Raw genomic sequence first — 20,052 nt, forward strand, 5'->3', positions numbered from 1 at the left:
CAATAAAAGTGCACACACATGCACACACTGTTTTTCTTCACAATCTCCTGCTGCTGAAATGTATTTTGGTTATTCTTCTCTGTGATCAGTAAAAAAAAGAGAGAGAGTTGTACATAAAACATTGATCCAGAAAAGAATGCTTGCCATGCACACATGTACAACAGAAAAGTTGTGTGAATACCCCATAATTAGTTTGATTAGCATAAATTATTAAATGCAGTGCATTATTATCCATGTCCCCGATGTCTTCCAGATATAGAAAATCCTCATTGTGTTTCAGCTTCTGATTATAATTCACGAGCGGACATGTGGTAATGTGAAAATAGAGTGGAAAGCCACAAGCAACTATACTTAAATGATTAAATAAATACAGAGATAACTGTTTTTAAATGAGCCTGTATCTCACGTATGATAAACTCCATCAGCGTTCGTACAAAAGCCTTTTTAATCAGACGCATTTGTCCTTCGTGCAGGATGTGTTTGGATGATGTGACTCCTGTATGTGCGTTTGTTTCTGATGGAAGGAGATGTGTGCCTTTGTTTTCTGTGGCTCTTTTTCGCTGTGGCCTGCCCATATGCTTCCTATTACAAAACCCAAAATGCTCAGTCCAGGCCAGGATATAGCTTAGCTTCCAATAAGTAATATTATCACTTAATGCCTTCCACATGGATTCATGTGTTTGTTTTTTGTGTCTCTCTCTTCTCCAGAATTCCACTCTGACCATCGAAGAATTTCACTCCAAGCTGCAAGAAGCCACCAACTTCCCTCTGCGACCTTTTGTCATACCCTTTCTGAAGGTAGAGGCATTTCAGTACACGTTTACAACAAGAAGGTTGCCCGCCTGTTTGTTTGATCAATGAAATCTGGAAAGCATTTAGCCGGCACAGATTCCAGATGTGCATACTTATGTTCACGATATTTATCCCTGTTGTTGCTCTTTTTTTTTCTTTTCTTTCTTTTTTGAGTCTCTCTTCTTTTTTGCACTTTTATCCCGTCTTTCATCCATCCCTCACTTGTTTATTTCTTGCTTCTTACTCACTTTCTCTGCTGTTGACGAGAAGCTTTCAGGGTTTTCTTCTTTTCTTTTGCTCAGTCTGTCTATATAGTGCAAAACGCTGACACAAGGCAGAATTTTTTCTTATAAGAGTGTTTGGATGGAAAGAAGTTGTTGTTTTTTAAAGATAAACACAGTGAATATACTGAAACAGAATGACTGTGGTTTTATCCCCAAGGACAACGTATCTATTTATGTCCTCCTCATCTTCATATTGGTCTTTGGCTTGTTTTTGTCATTATTTCCCTTATTCCCACTAAGCTGCATTTCAACCATTAACATGGTATGTTACTAGAGGAAAGAACACTTTCTTAAGCATCTGTGCCCTTCCCTCAGTCACAACAGCATATCTCTCATATCTATCACAGTGTGGAAGATAAAAGTGAAGGAGATGAAATTATTTCTATTTGTATCCACAAAGGGAATAATGTTTATTTAATGTGTGGTTTGTGTGAGATAGGTGCATGTAGTGCTTTTTGGTGCATATTCTGAAGGCTAAACTAGGGGCTGAGACTGGGGGCAGTAGCGTGATTTGTTATGATAGTCACGGATGACAAATGAGACTGAGGTTTATACTGAGCAGCAGAAGGTTAGACCATGTAATGGGTCCAGGTGAAGTGGAGATCAATATCAGTGAGCTACTGAAAGATGGAGAGCAGCGACGGGTGTAATATTTAACGCATCACTCATTTTTTGTTCTTTTGCACACCTCTGTAAAGGTAAAAAGCTCCATTTTTTTCCTGTTTTCTTCTCCAGTCTTCTTCTTGATTTGCATCAGTCTTTCTTATGGACTCTCTGCTATTTGTAACTGAGCAATCTGGGAACCCATCCGCTATTGTCTCATGACTAATCTCTGGGGACAATGGTGAATATTTCAGTGCTTCCAATGTAGCCAGCGGATATCCGGATCAAAACTTCCCGTCTGGGCATTGTTTATGAATGCAAATCAGCTTTTTCTATTCAGTTTTTTTTTAAAAAGCAAATAAAAAACTAAATCATCATCAGACCATAGGTTGCGGTACCAAAAATCTGGTAATTTCTCTACAGATTCTGCCTTATAAAGGTTAGATATATCTAAAAAAAGAAAAAAAAACTTGAATTAATAGAGATTCTGAGTGACAGATGGGTAAATGTTACTTTTGAAAACACAGGCGGCATCTTTTCCCAACACAATAGCCTCTCACTTTACATGGTGCACTCACATCTGCATTTGCAGATGTGTGCATGTGTCAACTGACATTCACAAGTTTATGTTATCCACCAAGGGTCAGCGTGGTTATGGGCAGCAGAAATTGGTCCCACTAGAACTGCCATTACTCTTTGTTAACGATACAAACAGGAGCTTTGTATCCACCCCCTCTCTTTCCTACATCACTCCCTTGCCCTTAAGTTTTCTTCATTTTCTTTCGCTTCTTGTGAAAGATTTTTTTTCTCCCTCTGCCTCCTTCTGTCCTTATCCCTTTCGTTTCTCTGTTTATCTACTGTTCTCCATCCATCCATCCTCCAGTCCCTCCTTCCCTTTTCCTCTCCTCGCCAGATGGTTATTGTATCACTGGGATGGCTGCGGAATCAAAGATGCAACTCTCTTTTTTTTTCCTCCATCGCTCCTTCTCAGCCCCTCTCTTTCTCCCCAGTCTAATTTTAGTGTCTTCCCACTGCGGGGCCTTTAATGCCAGCTACCATATGGTAGCAGAGAGCAACTGGAGGTGTGGGGGAGCTTTTATAGGTGCGTCGAAGCACAGCTGCAACAATGCATGTCAGGGCTCAAGGTTTTTCATTACGCTAATGTTATACCGAGTCAATCCCACCAACTACCCACCCCCTCTCGAATTCACTCAACTCTTTTTTCCTTTTCTCTTAATGCTAAACCGCAAATTGGTTGGGATTCTTTACTGGAAGGAGGCAATCATAAACCACACAATGGCTGTGACGTGATGTGCTGGCGAGATGCGGGCCACACGATTCTTAAAAGATATGAATGCGTCTCAGCCTTCCACTTAAAGTTGTGCCATTTTTTAAAGTTCGCTCTTTTTCTTGCGTCAGATTCAAGTGTGAGTAGTGCTGCGAGACGGGGGAATAAACACATACAGCTGTGTGTGTGTGTGTGTGTGTGTGTGTGTGTGTGTGTGTGTGTGTGTGTGTGTATGAGAGCGAAGGAGAAGGAGAGAGTCTGTTGCGATAGGAAATAATTGAAATAGGGCAAAATAGACATGCAAAAAACGAAGTCACCTTTCTCTTCCAACTGCAAATTATACAGAGAGAACAGAAAGTTGATGAAGTGCAGCACATCCTAAATGTGGCATATTCTGAATTGTTTTTTGGCACCGTTTGACAAAATGACAAAAGCAGTATTTGAACAATAAATCACCCCAAGTAGAATTTAGCTGTGGCTGCTGAACATTACTTGAAATGTGCCTTTTCCCCCCCTTTTTTTTGGTACAAGTGCAGATGTTGGTTAACATAAGTATGCGGAAGCAAATCGCCGCACTTTATCATATGAAAAATGATCCAGTCTCTTCAGTGGTCTGCATTTCTTGACTCAGTCTTTTTGTTAATGTATCCCACATCTCCTCTGGCAATTAGGATGACCTCTAATTAATATAAGATGAGTTCACCAGGGTCAAAGCAATTTATTTTATGCTCTCTCTCTCTTTTTTTTTTCCTTTTTCCAGAGGGTAATTATGATCATAAACTATTAACGGACCATTAACTCGGGCAGGTAAAGCGAAGGCCAGCGGCTGGCATTTCTCTTACTGCAGCCAATTACTAGAGAGAGATTTTCATGTGATTACAACATTAATACTACTAAACAAAACATGGCCCAGTTCAGGTAGTGTTACTTCTGTGTGCAGCTGCAGGAAACAGAAGAACAAAGGAGTGAAGACTGTGAGGAAGATTACAACAAATAAAAACAAAAAGGAAAGGAACCACAAAAGAAGCAGGAGACTTGCGAGAGAGATTATGATAGTGAGGACAAAGCAAAGATTAACGGACCTAAAACTTGCAAAGATGGCCTCTCCAAAGGCTCTTGTGATATGCCTCGCCAAAATAGCCCCCACTCTCATTCTAAGCCTGCTTGACGCAACACTTTCATCTTCTTGCCTCATAATGCACACCATCAGATGTCTTTGAAGTCGATGTTCGCATACCTGCATGGCCCCGTAACTCCACACAAGAAAGTAGACCCCCTTGTTACAGTATGCCAAAGAGTTTGAAAATAGCTGCTGTGTTTTTTAAAATTTTATGCCACAGAGAGACTTTACGGCCGCTAATGCACTCTGGGTCTCAGAAAGCTGCGGTGGTTCAGGAATAATGAGCAAAGAGGGGTGAGATGGTATGGGAGACATGGATCTCTTCTTACAATAAAGTGGTATTTGGAATAAAAATCTTATAAGACATTGGCTTTTATGTGTGATTCAGTTCTTTGTGTGGGATGGTAACATGTCGGGTGGTAGGACTGTGTGTTGTCTACATTTCCTGAGCATTAATATGATTACATTTACCTTTGTTACAACGTAAAGCACTCAGAGCAGAGCATAGTGTTTCTGTAAGTCATAAGTGCCACTTTTATTACTTTTAGTACATTTTTATCACTTTTTGCACCTCCAAAGTTTCAATATTGTGTTTCAGAGATAAGTTTTAGTAAACAGTAACCAGCTCACAGTCTGAATGATTGTTCACCAAAGGAGACTTACCTGAAAATGTCTTTATAAATGTTGTGAGGCTGAAAGGCACGCATTCCTCACATTCTTGTACCTCCTTTGAGCTCTCAGGAAACAGTCATCAGCATTCTTGTGAATTTCCCGTAATAATCAAGTGTTGTTTCCTCCCGCAGGCCAACCTGCCGCTCCTTCAGAGGGAGCTGCTGCACTGTGCCAGGCTGGCCAAGCAGAACCCGGCTCAGTACCTGGCCCAGCATGAGCAGCTACTCCTGGACACCAGCACCACCTCCCCAGTAGACTCCTCAGAGCTCTTGCTGGATGTGAATGAGAACGGCAAAAGGAGGACACCAGACAGGTGGGTGACTCATAAAACCAGAACATCACTCTCAAATATTACTATTTCATCATTTTAAGTGTTTAATAAATCTTGATTTGGGTTGGAATTCTTAGAGGATAGCTGGAATTTGTGGGTAGAGCTTATACATTTACCAGCTCCTGGGATGAAACTTTTTTTTACCCTCTATTGTTTGAGCTCATGCATAAATCCCTTTGAGGATGCCTGCATCCCCATGCGCCCCTGCATTACTCCACAGACACAAGCTGAGCTAACGCAAGGCAATAGTGTCATGTGCAAATGTATGTACGGGAAGCGTCTGCCAGTGCGCCACCGGGTCTCATGATGTGCTCCGTTGGACAGCTCAGCTCCTGGCTTCTGCTCTTAATGGGCCAGAACTGAGGAGAACATGAGATGGGAAAAGTAGACCTGGCTACACCCAGGCACACATACGCAGGGAAAAAAGACGGAAGACAGCTGTGCCGTAATGAAAAGCATGAATAGATGTGTCACTGAATGTGTATGAAGCCCTCCGATTTGTGTGTTTTTGATTCCAAACTTATAAAGTTATTTCCACGCTTGCTCGGGTGTGTAAGTACAAAGTGTGTGCCTGTGTTTGTACGAGTCTCCACATCACTTCAACTCCCCCCACCCCAGCCAAATCATTACATCCGTTTGCTGTCACGGACTTTGGTAATGACTCAATGTTCCTTGCTCTAATGGACAAGCACTGAGACGTTCCATCCAGAAACACACAGCGCCGTAAAAAAAGGGGGGGAAAAGCTATCTTCCTCTCTGTCTGGCACAGAAAAAATCTATCCAGACCAATGGTGTGTGTAAGTGCATGTTCAAGAATGTAGCTCATTTGCTGCCCCAGTAAAACAAATTTGAGGTGATAGAGCTGCGATATGAACAAACCATAAGATCAGACTATAAATCTAGAGTTTGGCTTTACACTCTTCTCTAATCAGAATAACAGAGGCTAACAAGCCTGCAGCAAAGTCTATTAGACATGCACAGACCCATACAGAACTGGGTTTTTTTTGCACTGGAGTTTGTGAACATATATCTGATGTGGGAGCTGCAGACTACAATGTATGTATTGTTTTGTGAAATAAAATCCCCGGGGGTCAGAATTTTTAATACAGGCAGGGGAGACGGAAATATACATTTTATATTTGCTGAGGGACAAAAATGCTGAATGTGATATTAATAATTCTCACCTCTCTTTTCCCCAAACACTCGGCTATGCAGACTTTTTCTGTAATACCTGCACATTTGCAGGGCGTCTGGTGCATAGGGGAGTGAGCTTAGTAGAAAAGGTGCGCGTATAAATGTGAGAGGGAATATGCGGAAGGTGGGGGGGGGAGTAGGCATCTGTATTCAGTGTGAAAACGCAGTCTTTGTGTGAATTCGTGTGTCTGTGTTTGTGCACGATTCTGGATCCAGTGTGAACGTGTGAGCGTGCTTTGTGTGTACGTGCGTGTGGTGTATGTGTGTGTGTGTGTGTGTCTCTGCGTGAGCGTGTGTGTGCCTAGGGAGATGGGCTGATAACACATACAGATGAGGCTCCAGCACCAATATGGCTGGCTAAGCACCTCTGGTTTCTGCTTACCCTGCTCTGCACTTATTGGAGCCTGTGTCAGAATATTGGAATTTGAATGAGAATTCTTAATTACAGACAACAATGCACTATCAATGCATTCTGATTAATACCATCGCCTGCAGAAAACAGACCAGGAAAATTAGAGTATAGCCTTAGATACTGTGTATGCTCAAAAAGCCAGTATTTAAATATCGTCTGAGAGTACAGTATTACTGATGATCGTACTCTAATAGCAATGCCTCTGTGCACATTACATTTTAGTGCATTTCCAGAATATTAATTCCATCTGTGGCATACAGCATAATCATACACAACAGGCTATTTCTTCCTTCCAAAAGAAATCTAGTCAGTAAATAATATTCCTGCATTGTTTCAAATTTAAAGTTAAATAAACATATTAAAAATATAAATTGGTGCCTTTTAATCGCATCACCGTAAAGAAAATTTTAACTGTATTCAAAAATAAGCGCGCAAATTACCACGTGTGTATCGTTTAACAGGGCGTGCACACCGGGGTATTGCACAGGTGACTGTAAATGTGTTCACAGGCGTATACTTTAGTGCCTGTAGATATAAATATTGTTGCAGTAGCAAGGCTGGGCAGAAAAGAGTGGGGGGGTGGGGGTGGATGGATGAGTCGAGGGAGACGGAGAGATGGACGGATGCAAGGGAAAGAGCATATGGAGAGCTGTGGATGAGCATTAGGAGCCCATAAAAACAGCTCATTAAGAAGTTCAATCTGTTCATCGGAGAGAGAGAGAGAGAGAGAGGGAGATGGGAACGGAGAGGAGAGAGGCAGACAGAGAGAGAGAGAGGAAACTGGTGGACTGCAGATAGCGGGGGAGGTTGGCAAGTTGTAACTGTGAAGTGACAAAAGTGAGAACACACACACAAAGGCATACAGAGCACACGTGTGAGAGCGTGCTCACACAATAACACACCTGGCCACATTAATCTTTGGAAGCAGGCTAACAAAAATCCACCTGATCCCCTGAAAACTACTTGTGTGAGTATGTATGCAAGCATGCGAGCACATACATTCAGGCTTATTTGTGTGTGTGTCTGTGAATAGACATGTTTTCAATAAAAAAATTCCAAAAGGAATCCAGGAAAAGTAGCCTTTCATTGCAAGTGCTTTGTCTGGTAGGTTGGACTCAAATATTTCCAACAGCACAAGGGGGCGGACCAGTTGTTGTACTGATATGCTTCAGGTCTGGCTCTTGTATGAAATAACTGTAACAAACACATTTTGTATCACTTATTTTTACAAAATAGGTGTGATGTAAATATCACACTGATTTGTTCCTGTGTCGTCCGCTCACCTCTCTTTTATTTCCTTTTTTCCCAATCCAATGCACCTCAGGAAGCCTTTTGTTATCTGCAGAGCTGTCACTAGAAATTGTTCGAGCTTGGTAATAACAGCAAAGATTTATGCCAGCTTTGGCCCTGTATTCTGTCTAAAATATTAAAACTAGTGAAAAATGCTGCCGGTACTTAAAAAAAAAAAGAAACTAAGAAAAAAATTACGACCTTATTAAATAAGGAAATTATCCCACGTCACTGTTTGAAAGAGTCTAAGCAACAACGACAGCCACATTACTCATTTGTCTGCATCTCCACTCAGAACCAAAGAGAACGGCTTTGAACGAGACAGCGCTCTGCATCCGGACGTTCACCCCAGCAAACGGCCCTGCACTATAAGTCCTGCCCAGCGTTTCAGCCCATCCAATGGACTCTCCTACCAACCCAATGGTCTGCCTCACCCAGGCCCACTCCCTCCACAGCACTACAGGCTAGACGACATGGCCATTGCCCATCACTACCGCGACACCTACAGACACCCGGCGTCTAATCACCGAGAGATCCGGGAGAGAGCAAGGCCCATTGGTGAGGATACTGAGGATTACATTTGTGTACACGACTGTATATCTCAGAGCACAAGATCACTTTACATACATTTCACCGGTTTCTCATATCTTTATAGTCCACTGAGATGAATAACTATTACAATAATCAATCAGATTATCATTATAATCAGTGAGACTCAGAAGCCACAGACGTCATAAAAAGTGAGATACATTAACACTCCGCAGACGCACATTTAGATGTGAGATCATCATATTAGATCCTTTTTTCTTTTTGCATAAAGCTGGCCTTGATGAAGCTGTGATAATGACTTGGGCTCTATTTTAAAAATAGGAGACACATTTAGCATGTCTCACCTTGTGATGGATGTTTACTGGAGGAGAAGCTCAGTCATCTGAGTCCTGCCCTCGGGGTGGGAGAGCGATATGGAGATAGCAGAGAAAAGGGGGAGTGTGGGAGCAGGGAAAAGAAATGAATAGAGAAAGAGTGCCAAACTGAATTCAAATGAAAAGGGGAGCAAAGGCTTGATGGAGTAATTGATTGTGTCATGCTGAGTTGCTGTTTGCTTATCTGTCTATCTTTCATTCTTGCAGGTATGCATGCAGGTACCAGGCAGGAGGAAGTGATTGACCACAGGCTGACAGACAGAGAATGGGCTGAGGAGTGGAAGCACCTTGACCATGTAAGAAAAGTAATAACAATTTTATTACTATACTCTACAGTTTTGTCTTTGTAAGTTCTCTGAGTATCAGTTCGTATGAAATTGTTATCTAGCAGATCTTGTGGCGAGTCTTTATTAAAGTTTGGATGCTTTTAAGTTTCTTTATGAGCTCAGTCAAAACGATGTTTGAAATTACATGTATGTGACGAACCCTACCCTTGACAAAGACACCTTCTTTGAATTCAAACCAGCCCATTCATCCTGTCTATGTGTAAACTCAGCGCTGTGTCTGCTCCCTGTCACCTCCAGCTGCTCAACTGCATCATGGACATGGTGGAAAAAACAAGGCGCTCACTGACGGTACTGCGGCGGTGCCAGGAGGCTGACCGTGAGGAGCTCAACTACTGGATCCGACGATACAGCGATGCCGAGGAGCAGAAGAAAGGCGCTGTTAGCGGGCAGTCAAGGCAGCAGAGCCCTGCAGCACAAGAAAACACAACTTCAGGTATGGATTCACTTACATGCCCGAAGTATTATTGTTAAATTATAATTAATATGCATGTCTGCCGGTTTTAAGCTTGTTGTTCATCTTTTAAGACTACTGATTTTCAGTTTTTTGGTGTAATCTGTGCAACTTTAATTGTTCTTTAAAGGTATCTATATTAAATACAGCCTCTAAAGGTGTCAGCTGATGTGCATTACCTTGCAGTCTGTTAGGTCTCTTAAAGCAAGGATTATACTCTGCAACCTTCTGAGAGGGTTTGTGCAGACCTCCATGTGCCTGCCTGTTTTTGTGACCACACAGACTTATCTGTGGAGAATTTATATGACAATGTGCCAACTAGGCATGTGCCCAGCCAGGAGACTTCAAAGAAGTAAAACAGAAATGACTGTTGGGTCTCCAGCTGTCCCTGTCTGCAATGGAATATATCCGAGGCTTAAGGCTCGGAAGTTTTTAAACCACTATTAAAGAAGCTCAAATCTAAAATGAGTCCAAAATTAATTATTATTAGCTGTAAGATCTTTGTTGTATTTTATGAATTAATAATATTGCGTGTGGAGTCCCCCAGAGTTCAAATCTAGGCCCCCTATTTTTACATTAAATATGTGTACACTGGCTGATAATAAGTCAGTTTCATTGCACTGGTCTCAAAAAGTCCTTTGGAACATAGAAAAAAAGCCAAAATGTTAACACACACACACACAGTTTTGTGTACTATGCCATTGATGGATCTCTGGTTACCACGTCTGTATGTTTGTGTCTTTCCAGAAATTCACCGGGAGCTCCTGCACCGGCCTGTCTCTGGCTACGTCCCTGAAGAGATCTGGAAAAAAGCTGGTGAGCAGCACTCCCATGCCTCTGATCAGTGCACGTAAACACAGTTCCTCTATTTTTCCCCTAATCTGTCTGAAGGCTTTATGCTTTATGGAACTCGAGGCCATGTTTAGGTAGATGAACGAGAAAGGCTCCTTTAAACCTGCTCTCTCCCCTTTTCATCCCAGTGTAGTCTATTGTCTGCAACACAAAACCTTGCTAGATTTGCATTAAAGTCAGGTTATCTATATCTGATTCTGTAGGAAGTTTCATCACTACGCACTGCACACTCAGAATATGATGTCAGGCCTTACAAGGATTTTATTGCAGTCAAATAAGGGACATAAGGAGCTTTTACAGCTGGCCCAGTGGTCTCCTGTCAAAAGTGGCAAGATTTGGTTTCAATTTGCTTTTGGCACTTTTTTTATCCCCTTAATGAGAGACACTGCAGCTATCCTACTTAACAGTTTAGAAACTCCTTAATGTTTTAATAACCCGAGTAAAATCAGCACTTGCATTCATTTTTTATAGCTTATACAAACAGCATTGTGTCACTGTTATCACTCTGAAAACCTGAGGGTTCACTCTTTGAGATTTTGTATTCTCCACCAGTGATACAGTATATCTGCCTTTTAAACCCCCTGGAGAAAAGAAATTGTCCCCTTGCTTGACCAAGCATGATGTGTGAGATACTCAGAACAAGTAATATGCATTTAAATTGAATTGAGTATCACCATCGGGACTCTGCCTCCTCTCCAGTACTCTCTTTCCCCTCACCAGCTCGATCTTCCATCTAAGGCATTTGGTGTGTAATCACAATTCCATGCACAAGGCATATATCACAAGGCACCGGGGCAATTTCCATGACTTCAAGCAGCATAGTAGGTTAAAGACAAAAGCACCCTGGTTTAAAAACTCGCCTCAATCACAGTGGAGAGAAAATGTTTCTGTCTTTATAAAAGCATGCAGTCGGTCTGATATCGAAAACAGATTTTACATTTTTAACGCCGGTGTAATATGTACTAAGAAAGTGAAGCATATTTGTCAGGCATAAAGCTGTATTTTATCTTTTGTCTGTCAGATAAAAGGTGCCTCTTACTTTTCACTCTATTTGCCTTATCCTCAGTATTTTCCGTTATCCATTTCATTCATATTCTGGCTTAGGAGAGACTGATTTAAATGTGACCCGGGGAGGATTGCAAAATAGGATTTTTAACACAATGGAGTGCAGCGGCGAATACGTCTGTTTGAAATGGGCAAAATGTTTACAGTTGGTGATAAATATTCAAGCACCTTGCACGGTGTCCTACCGGTTTCCCACTTCCCCTCACCACATGGGCCTCTGGGATCACAATGGAAATGCATAATTTAAATATAAATTGCCTGATTTGCATACACAATTAGTCAAGTTACAGGCTTGATGGGAGCAAACAAAAAAGCCCTCCTTTTGCTTTGACGTTCTGTAGGAATTCCACCGCTTAACACCCACGCGGAAGGTTATTCATTCCTCAAAACAAGGATAAAATAACATATTGCTCCGGCTGAAAAGCACGTTTTGTGAGTGATTACCTGCGATTAATCAGCTCGTGTTCTCGTGAGAATATCCTCGGGATATTCTTTTCCAAATTATAATATATAAGATCAAGATCTTCCAGGAACATTGAACTTTACATTAATATGTCACACACTGATGTAAATATGCCTATTTAGACATTTAAAAGGTTCTTAAAAAGAAATTAATCAGTGTTTGAACGAAATCGTAATAGTTTAATTAAATCAGCTGACGAGTGTCCCCGTTATCCTGTCAGCCTACAACATTTAGACTTGATGTGCTCTTAAATCTTGTCAGATATTAAATAAATGATAAAATACTAATATTAAATATTCTAAGCTGAAAGTTGGCCTTGAAATATAAAATAAACATGAATAGTTAAAGTAGTTTTCTTTGCCGTGTGAAATAATCCATTGCAGATTTTGTTTTCTAGTTTGCATCTTCTAGATGTGTTAAAACAGTGATGCAAGTTTAGACATAGTGTGCATTTAAAACATGCATGTTTGGACTGATGGAGTAATTGAATTCATCTGTAGTTGGAGAAATATTTTTTTTTTGTTGTAATTTGTTGCTTTGTTTGATTCTCCCATAAATAAATACAGACAGCAGGAGAGCTGAGTAGCGAAAACATTTGTGTGCAGTTGAGTTTAGCACGCGCTGCGGACTTAAACACACATCAAGACGAGCTCAGCCTGCAGCTCATTGAACGCGCTTTAGCTAGGAGAGAGCGCAAGAGAGCTTTTCTACTGAGATGTTTTGCAGACTCCCATTGGTTGTTAAAGTGGGAGTGAGTTGCAGTCTCTGCTGTTGCCACATTTTGAGATATTGCTGTGGAGTCAGCCCTTATGGGTCTGTTGCAGTTGCCTGTCTTGCTGCCTCAGAAGCTGAGCATCTGACTGAAAGCATAACAGGAAAAAAAAAAAGCTTCTAGCCAGAAGCAGACAGCAACTTCAGACTCAGCACTGCTCTCTCCTGAAGTAGATGGGATGAACGACTGGAGAGCAGAACGAAAACCTGACAGAGACACAAACAAGCACAATGAGACTGTGAATATGCTAAAGGGTTGTTTAGAATGGCATATAGCAATTTGGAATCAGCAGCAGCGAGTATGTTATTCCTGTTTAAAAAACGATGGTGTACTCGTACTGAAAATACAGTCCAGTGAAAAATGCACGCGCTACATTGCAGGTACGGGAGGCTTGACTTCCTCTGTCTCCACACTCTTTCCAGAAGAGGCTGTGAATGAGGTGAAGCGGCAGGCCATGTCAGAGCTGCAGAAAGCCGTGTCAGAGGCCGAGCGCAAGGCTCACGAAATGATCAGCAGCGAGCGGGCCAAGATGGAGCGAACAGTGGCCGAAGCCAAGCGCCAGGCAGCCGAAGAGGCGCTCTCCATAATCAACCAGCAGGAGGATTCCAGCGAGGTAGAAGCGAATGTACACATTCTCAGTCTTTCATCATCAGTGTCATTATCGTCTTTTTGTGTCTGGCTTTTGATGCAAGCTGTGGTGGATTATACAGATGCTGTGGGTTTTTTATTACTATTTTAGAAAAAATATTACATAGTGCACATTTTTGTAAAACCTGATTATCCACCCCTTATGTGTTAGTGCATATGGAAGAGCAAAATGAAGTAAGGCAAGGATAATCAAGCACCTATTACCCCCGAGTAGCTACTTTACAGTGCTTGGAAGGGTGCTACCATTTGAGCTGAGAGGAAATAAGTAAAAGCATTTGGTAATCTCCATTAGAGACCTGAAAGTTTAATCATTTAACTGAGAGGGAACTCTGCCGTTCATCTGACATTAATTGCAGGAGCGATGTTTGTAACAGAGAAGCGCCCCAGAGGAGAACTTTCAGAGGTTGTTTATAACTTTGTTCTCCTCTTTCCTCTGGCTATGCAGGCGCCCTGACATGCTCTCCTTGCGGTTTCCAAGATATATAAGTGGCTCTAAGTGTAACAAGAGATTTTTTTTTTATCTGTCTGTGGTTTGGGTCAGGCTTAAGCGCCAAGCATAGAAGTAGAGGCTTCTTTCATGGTATCCTGTGTGGTGTACCACTTTCTGCTGCTAATCTTCACGTTGTATTTGCCAGTTCCCAGTTTAATGTGGAATTTTCTTTACTTTTGGTTACAATGTGTGACTAGATTTTCATGTGAAAAGAGCATTAAACCATTACAAATTGGTTTTTGTCTGACTGCTACTTTTTGGAGTTATTTGACTTTGTCTCTTTCTGTCCGTCAGAGCTGCTGGAACTGCGGACGCAAGGCCAGTGAGACATGCAGCGGCTGCAACACGGCACGCTACTGCGGCTCCTTCTGCCAGCATAAAGACTGGGAGAAGCATCACCATGTGTGCGGTCAGACCCTGCAGGCTCAGCAGCAGCAGCAGGCCAGCCAGCAGCAGGGAGGGGTTCCGGGTTCAGAGACCCCCGCTCCCATCAGCTCCTCCGCTTGCACCCCAAGCAGCGGGACCGGGAGTCCGGCTGCTACCCCCCCTGCTGCCACCCCTCGCTCATCCACCCCTAGCACCCCGTCCTCCTCTGCCCTTGATGGCACACCACGCTAAGAAACTCACACAGAGGTAGGAGGCAAAGGCTTCCCAGGTGTAACAGCCAGCCCACAACCCGACAACTACCGTGGCTGTCTACATTGCCCTGCAAAGATGCTTAGATACTAGAATGAGACGGCAATACTTCTATCTTGCAGCGTAGTCATAGAAGGAGGAAGTCCATAATCAGGTCATATTGACTTGCCATGACTTTAAAGAAACACAAAGATATTCTTTGTTTTGAATGAATGAATTTAAAAGTTGACATTCTTTTACTGTTACACTTGCTATTCTTGTTGACTGTTTGTCCTTGTACCTGTTGTTGTTAAAGTTGTCGTCATTGTAGCTTATCTTATTTTCCCCTGTAAATATGAAGAGACTGATCAGAGATAGCCGTGAACTCAAGACAAGTATATCTGACCTGCCCTTTTCAAACGTTTTTATTTTTCATCCTGGAGTCAGTGGTTATTTCCTTCCTGTACACGAGACTAGTCAACCTCAGACATTTATCAAACAGCATATCACGGGGAATGTAACTGTCTCAGAGAAAACTTTGGGATAAGAGAGATATTAGATTTAAAAATCCTGAAAGACACACAAAAGGATGAATAAGCATGTTCGCTGCCTGGAGAGGGGAGAGGGGATGGACTGAATCTCCGGCCCACAGACCGCCACGAAACGGGCAGATGTGCAGCAGATTGCCAGCTGTTCAACTGATGTTATTTCCCTCTCACTTGTAATAATATCCAGGTCAGTGGTCTGGGAAATACAAATCCATTTCTCTGATGTAAAAGGAAGAATTCTTGGATAAGATACAAAAACCTTGCACACTTGGAGGACGGACCAAATACAACTCGATCGCTCGGTGGGTCACAGACGCTCTCAAACAGGAAGTGAAGTCATCAACCCACTGGCAAGACTGTCAAATGACCTCGACAGCAGGCTCGGGAAACATAGACTCGCCCCAGACAACCTCCCCTCCTATCTCGACTCTGACAACATTTTTCATCTTTCTTCACATTCTTACTCGTTTTCTGTAGATGTCATGGTGTTTAAGACTTCTGTCCTGTGGTGTCACCAATGGTTATTTATTGTATATGTGTTGGACAATTGTGACAATGCATAGTACTTCAACCAGTCACAACTCTAAGTCCTTCATAACTCTTTCTCTCTAGCTGGTGCAAAAAGAGATAAAAAAAAAAAAAAAGAAGTGTTATCTTTTCTTTTTTTTCTTCCCCAAGCTGCTTCTTTTCTATTCTGTGTATAAGTGGTAGATTCCTTGTAGTTCTATAAGTTTTCCTTCCCTACGTCCTCAAGAAAAGACACAAGCTATATCTCAGAGCTGCTACTTGAGTCCGACCCAGATCTTTTCTGAGAACTAGCATGTTGCGCGGAATGCTAACCTAAATGTTTTGTAAAAGGGACATACATAAATGTATTTGCACTGTCACAGAGGTTATCTCGGCATGCTTCTTTTCAGCATACTTGTGTTGTCGGTATAGAGCCATAACTCATCAAGTCATTTTGTATGTAGTATTAGCATCTTCTATTCTCACTTTCTCTGGATGGGAGGAGATGGAAAAACGTAAACCACCAAACCCATTCCGTTTTTCTTTTTCTCTTTTTTTCAGTTTTGTTTTTTTTTACTCTGCGTGCTAAGAAGAGCAGCCATTACGTCTTTTTTTTCCGTTGTTGTTGTTTAAATAGTTACAACAGTGCATGCACATTACTGAACGTTTGTTAAATATTTGTTATTTTTTAGAAAAAACTGAAAAAACAACCAAAAAAATTATAATAATAATTTTTAAAAAACAATACAAAAAAAATATTCTAACAAACTAACTTTCCAAATGCAGAGGTGTAGACTCCGATTGACAGCTTTAACACTGCAAAGCACCAGGTAACACGCAGTATTAACACAAGAGTTAAACATAAAAACACCAAAAACAGCCAAAGACTGACACCAAGGACCAAAATCCTGATTTAAACGATTTTTGAAAAGAGGTTTGTCCACTCAGACATTCAGGCATTCGTTTCTCCAGCTTTTGTTCATATTTCCATGAACAAAAAGAAAAAGGATTCATTTATCTTTACCGTATTCTGGAAACCACGAGCACTCGTCTCACATTGTGGAATAAGAAGGTGTGAATTGACCCCGATGAGCGTGCAGAGCGGAGATACACTTTAACTGCAGCAATAATAGCTAATGTGACACAAACGCAACTTCTGAAACCATTTTTGAAGCGATTCTCGAGATTTCTTTCCTTTTTTTTTTTTTTACACATTTTTTCATTACACAACTGTCAGATTCAGTGCCCATTTCAGCTTTAAGCAGTTAAGTTTTTGATTCGCAGAGGTAAATGTGAGACTGGGCTTTCACACCAACGCCATTGTACTGTATTTATTTATTTATATCATTTGGGTTAATCCATCGCAATTTTGTCGAAAACCTTTAGCGTAAATCAGACAAACCTCTCAATCGCAGTAAGAGAGCACTTACCCCGACACTCACCCCAAACACCTTGGTGCTACACAGAAGCGCGTTACAAATTCTGACCTCAAGGAACAAGTGGAGGCCCACAAAGGTTTCGGGGCAGTTTGCTCCCTCTGTACTTCCTCATCTCTCCCTCCTTGTCTAACTACAACATACACTTGCATTCTTGACTTTAAAGGGTTAAACAATCCAAAAAGGTGTCTGACACCCTACTAGCGAATTCTCAGAAGCTGTGAAGAAACAGCCAAGCTGTTTTAACACTAGTGTATTTAAAGGTATACAACAAATAATGTATGTGTTCATAATTTTCAGGGCAAAATCTGGGTTTAAAAAGAAAAAAAAGAGAAAAAAAAGTTAGGAAACACGATCATTCAATGATGCTTTGAGAAGCGTTATTGTTATTTTATTTTATTTTTTTTCCCTCCTCTATGTGTGTTTTGCTACAAATTCCTCGGTGGCAAACAAGTCTCACTCTACCTCTTACAGCACGATAAGAGCATCAGTCACGGCGCTGATACTGGTCTAGTCGAAACCAAATGGGCACAAGAGAACAGGAAAATATAAAACCCAAAGTCGAAGCTCATACAGCTGCAAAACCATATCACTACTTGGTAACAATGCAGACCTCATAAATAAATGAAACCTAAATAGAAATGAGAAAAAAAAAACAGAAAAAAAAACTTTTGTTATGTTCCTTTATGCCTGTGGCATTTCTAGAGTACATCAAGAGTTTGAATTGTTTGAACAGATTTGAGAAAATTGTGCTAATTTTAAAGAAAAGTGTTGTCGATTCCCATCTCGACGGCACAAGCTAAGGTCACAGATAAGAAATGTTTCTCTTGCTCTTTTTTCTTCCCTGTTTCCCCACCGCCTTTTCTCCTCTTTTTATATTGTTTTTTTCTCTGTTGTTAAGACATGCAGAAGTGCTTGTCGATTTGTCAGCTGGGGGATATACAAAAGGTCAATCTTGGAAAAGAAAAAAAAATTGAGGCTATGAGTTTAGGCATGCCTGTTTTTCACAATGGGGGGAAACGTTATTTAAATTTCCTACTTAACATGAAACAATAGGGAAATGGAGGGGCCGACAGCAAACAGCAAGGCCGTAGCATTAATTTGGGGGGGAAGGAGTTGAACTTCAGGGGTGGGAGGGTTTTTCCATTCTCTTGAGAAAATTTATTGTGAAAAAAAACAGAGCTCAAATAATTTGAAGTTGTTGTGCAATACTTAATTAAGACATGAAAACCACAGGTTAGTGGTAGGCTGACGCTAAGCGGTCTTTCCATCGCTTACTGTCAGTGTCCTCTAGAGAGCTTTCCAGTCTACTATGTCAGAACTGTGGTTTCTTGTTGATTTTATTTCTTTTTTTTGTTTCTTAATTTTAATTCTTTTCTTTTTTTGGGCTGTAAACTATGGTCTGTCAGTCTGTGAAACTTTGCAGTATAATTCTGGTATTGTTGTTCTTTACGGTGTAATAAATATGTTAATTCCTGCCCAGAGAATTCAGAGTTGTGTTATTTCATTACAGCGGCAAGCCTAAAGGGGCGTCCATGCAGGAAGCAATATTTTCAGTGGCGTGGCGGCCACAGACAAAAAGTCAACGACATTAGGCGACTTTAACGGGTGAAATCACAGCTGCCGGTGTGAAGTTAAACTTTTCTCTGAAGCAGCTGCCAGTGAGCGTGAAGGATGCCACTGCTTGACACATTGCACGGTGATAACTCCATCAGAGGGTTACCTAGACGATCAGAGCCTGGAGTATCCATTAGTGACTGATTGTCAGCATCACAAAGAGAAAATCGTTTCAAATTCAAATTTTTTTTTGTCACGTACACAGTCATACACAGTACGATATGTAGTGAAATGCTTAGACAACTGCTCGTGACCTAAAGAAAAAAAAAAGGAAAGGGCTATGAATAAGATAGGAAATAAATATGAAAAATTAAAAAGTTGAATCCTTGAATCGCTACCTTATCGTGGTGGAGGGGTTTGTGTGTCACAGGGATCCCAGGGGCTATGTTGTCTGGGGGCTTTTGCCCCCTGGTAGGGTCTTCCATGGCAAATTGGCCCTGGGTGAGGGACCAGACAAAGAGCAATTCATAAGACCCTTATGAAAAGGACACCGAGGGAACAGTTTACCCTGCCCGGGATAGGGTTACCGGGGCCCCGCCCTGGAGCCAGGCCCGGGGAGGGTGCCCGAGGGCGAGCGTCTGGTGGCCGGGCCTTAGTCCATGGGGCCCGGCCGGGCACAGCCCGAAGAGGAGACATGGGCCCATCCTCCCGCAGGCCCACCACCCGCAGGAGGCGCCATAGGGGTCGGGTGCATTGTGTGCCGAGTGGCGGCCAGGAGCGGAGGCCCTGGAGGACTGACCCCCGGCTGCCAAGACTGGCAATAGGGACATGGAATGTCACCTCTCTGGTGGGGAAGGAGCCTGAGTTAGTGCGTGAGGTTGAGAGGTACCGGCTAGATATAGTCGGGCTCACCTCTACACATGGCTTGGGCTCTGGAACCAGTCTCCTGGAGAGGGGCTGGACTCTGTCTCAGTCTGGAGTTGCCCCTGGTGAGAGGCGGCGGGCTGGGGTGGGTATCCTAATATCCCCTCGGCTTGCTGCCGGTACGTTGGGGTTTTTCCCGGTGGACGAGAGGGTTTGTTCCCTGCGCCTTAGGGTCGGGGAACGGGTCCTGACTGTCATCTGCGCTTATGCGCCGAGTGGCAGTTCAGAGTACCCAGCCTTCTTAGAGTCCCTGGGGGGGGGGGGGTGCTGGAGGGTGCTCCACCTGGAGACTCTGTTGTCCTGCTGGGAGACTTCAATGCTCACGTGGGTAACGACAGCGAGACCTGGAGGGGCGTGATTGGGAGGAACGGCCTCCCTGATCTGAACCCGAGCGGTGCTCTGTTATTGGACTTCTGTGCTAATCACAGTTTGGCCATAACGAACACCCTGTTCGAACATAAGAGTGTC

The 20,052-nt window shown here is 42.3% G+C and overlaps 1 protein-coding gene across 6 annotated transcripts in view; it reads left to right on the plus strand.

Annotated features, from left to right (window-relative positions):
• runx1t1 (RUNX1 partner transcriptional co-repressor 1) overlaps positions 1-18,819 on the plus strand; it is a 64,433-nt gene extending 45,614 nt beyond the window's left edge. For 3 of the 6 annotated variants that reach the window (XM_086279916.1, XM_086279913.1, XM_086279920.1), the window contains exons 4-11: positions 709-798; positions 4,891-5,072; positions 8,282-8,544; positions 9,117-9,214; positions 9,494-9,689; positions 10,455-10,523; positions 13,240-13,472; positions 14,292-18,819. In XM_086279916.1, the coding sequence (XP_086136042.1) occupies positions 709-798; positions 4,891-5,072; positions 8,282-8,544; positions 9,117-9,214; positions 9,494-9,689; positions 10,455-10,523; positions 13,240-13,472; positions 14,292-14,615 (1,455 nt within the window). In that variant the 3' untranslated portion in view covers positions 14,616-18,819. The remainder of the gene's footprint in view (positions 1-708; positions 799-4,890; positions 5,073-8,281; positions 8,545-9,116; positions 9,215-9,493; positions 9,690-10,454; positions 10,524-13,239; positions 13,473-14,291) is intronic. The other 3 variants (XM_086279918.1, XM_086279917.1, XM_086279919.1) reach the window with 3 other exon arrangements.
• Positions 18,820-20,052: the final 1,233 nt, after the last annotated feature.

Source organism: Aulonocara sp. 'chitande type north' Nkhata Bay, linkage group LG22 (genome assembly GCF_057382095.1).
Source record: "Aulonocara sp. 'chitande type north' Nkhata Bay isolate Kocher_YH1m ecotype deep benthic linkage group LG22, A_spYH_male_GT1.1, whole genome shotgun sequence".
NCBI classification, from domain to species: domain Eukaryota; kingdom Metazoa; phylum Chordata; class Actinopteri; order Cichliformes; family Cichlidae; genus Aulonocara; species Aulonocara sp. 'chitande type north' Nkhata Bay.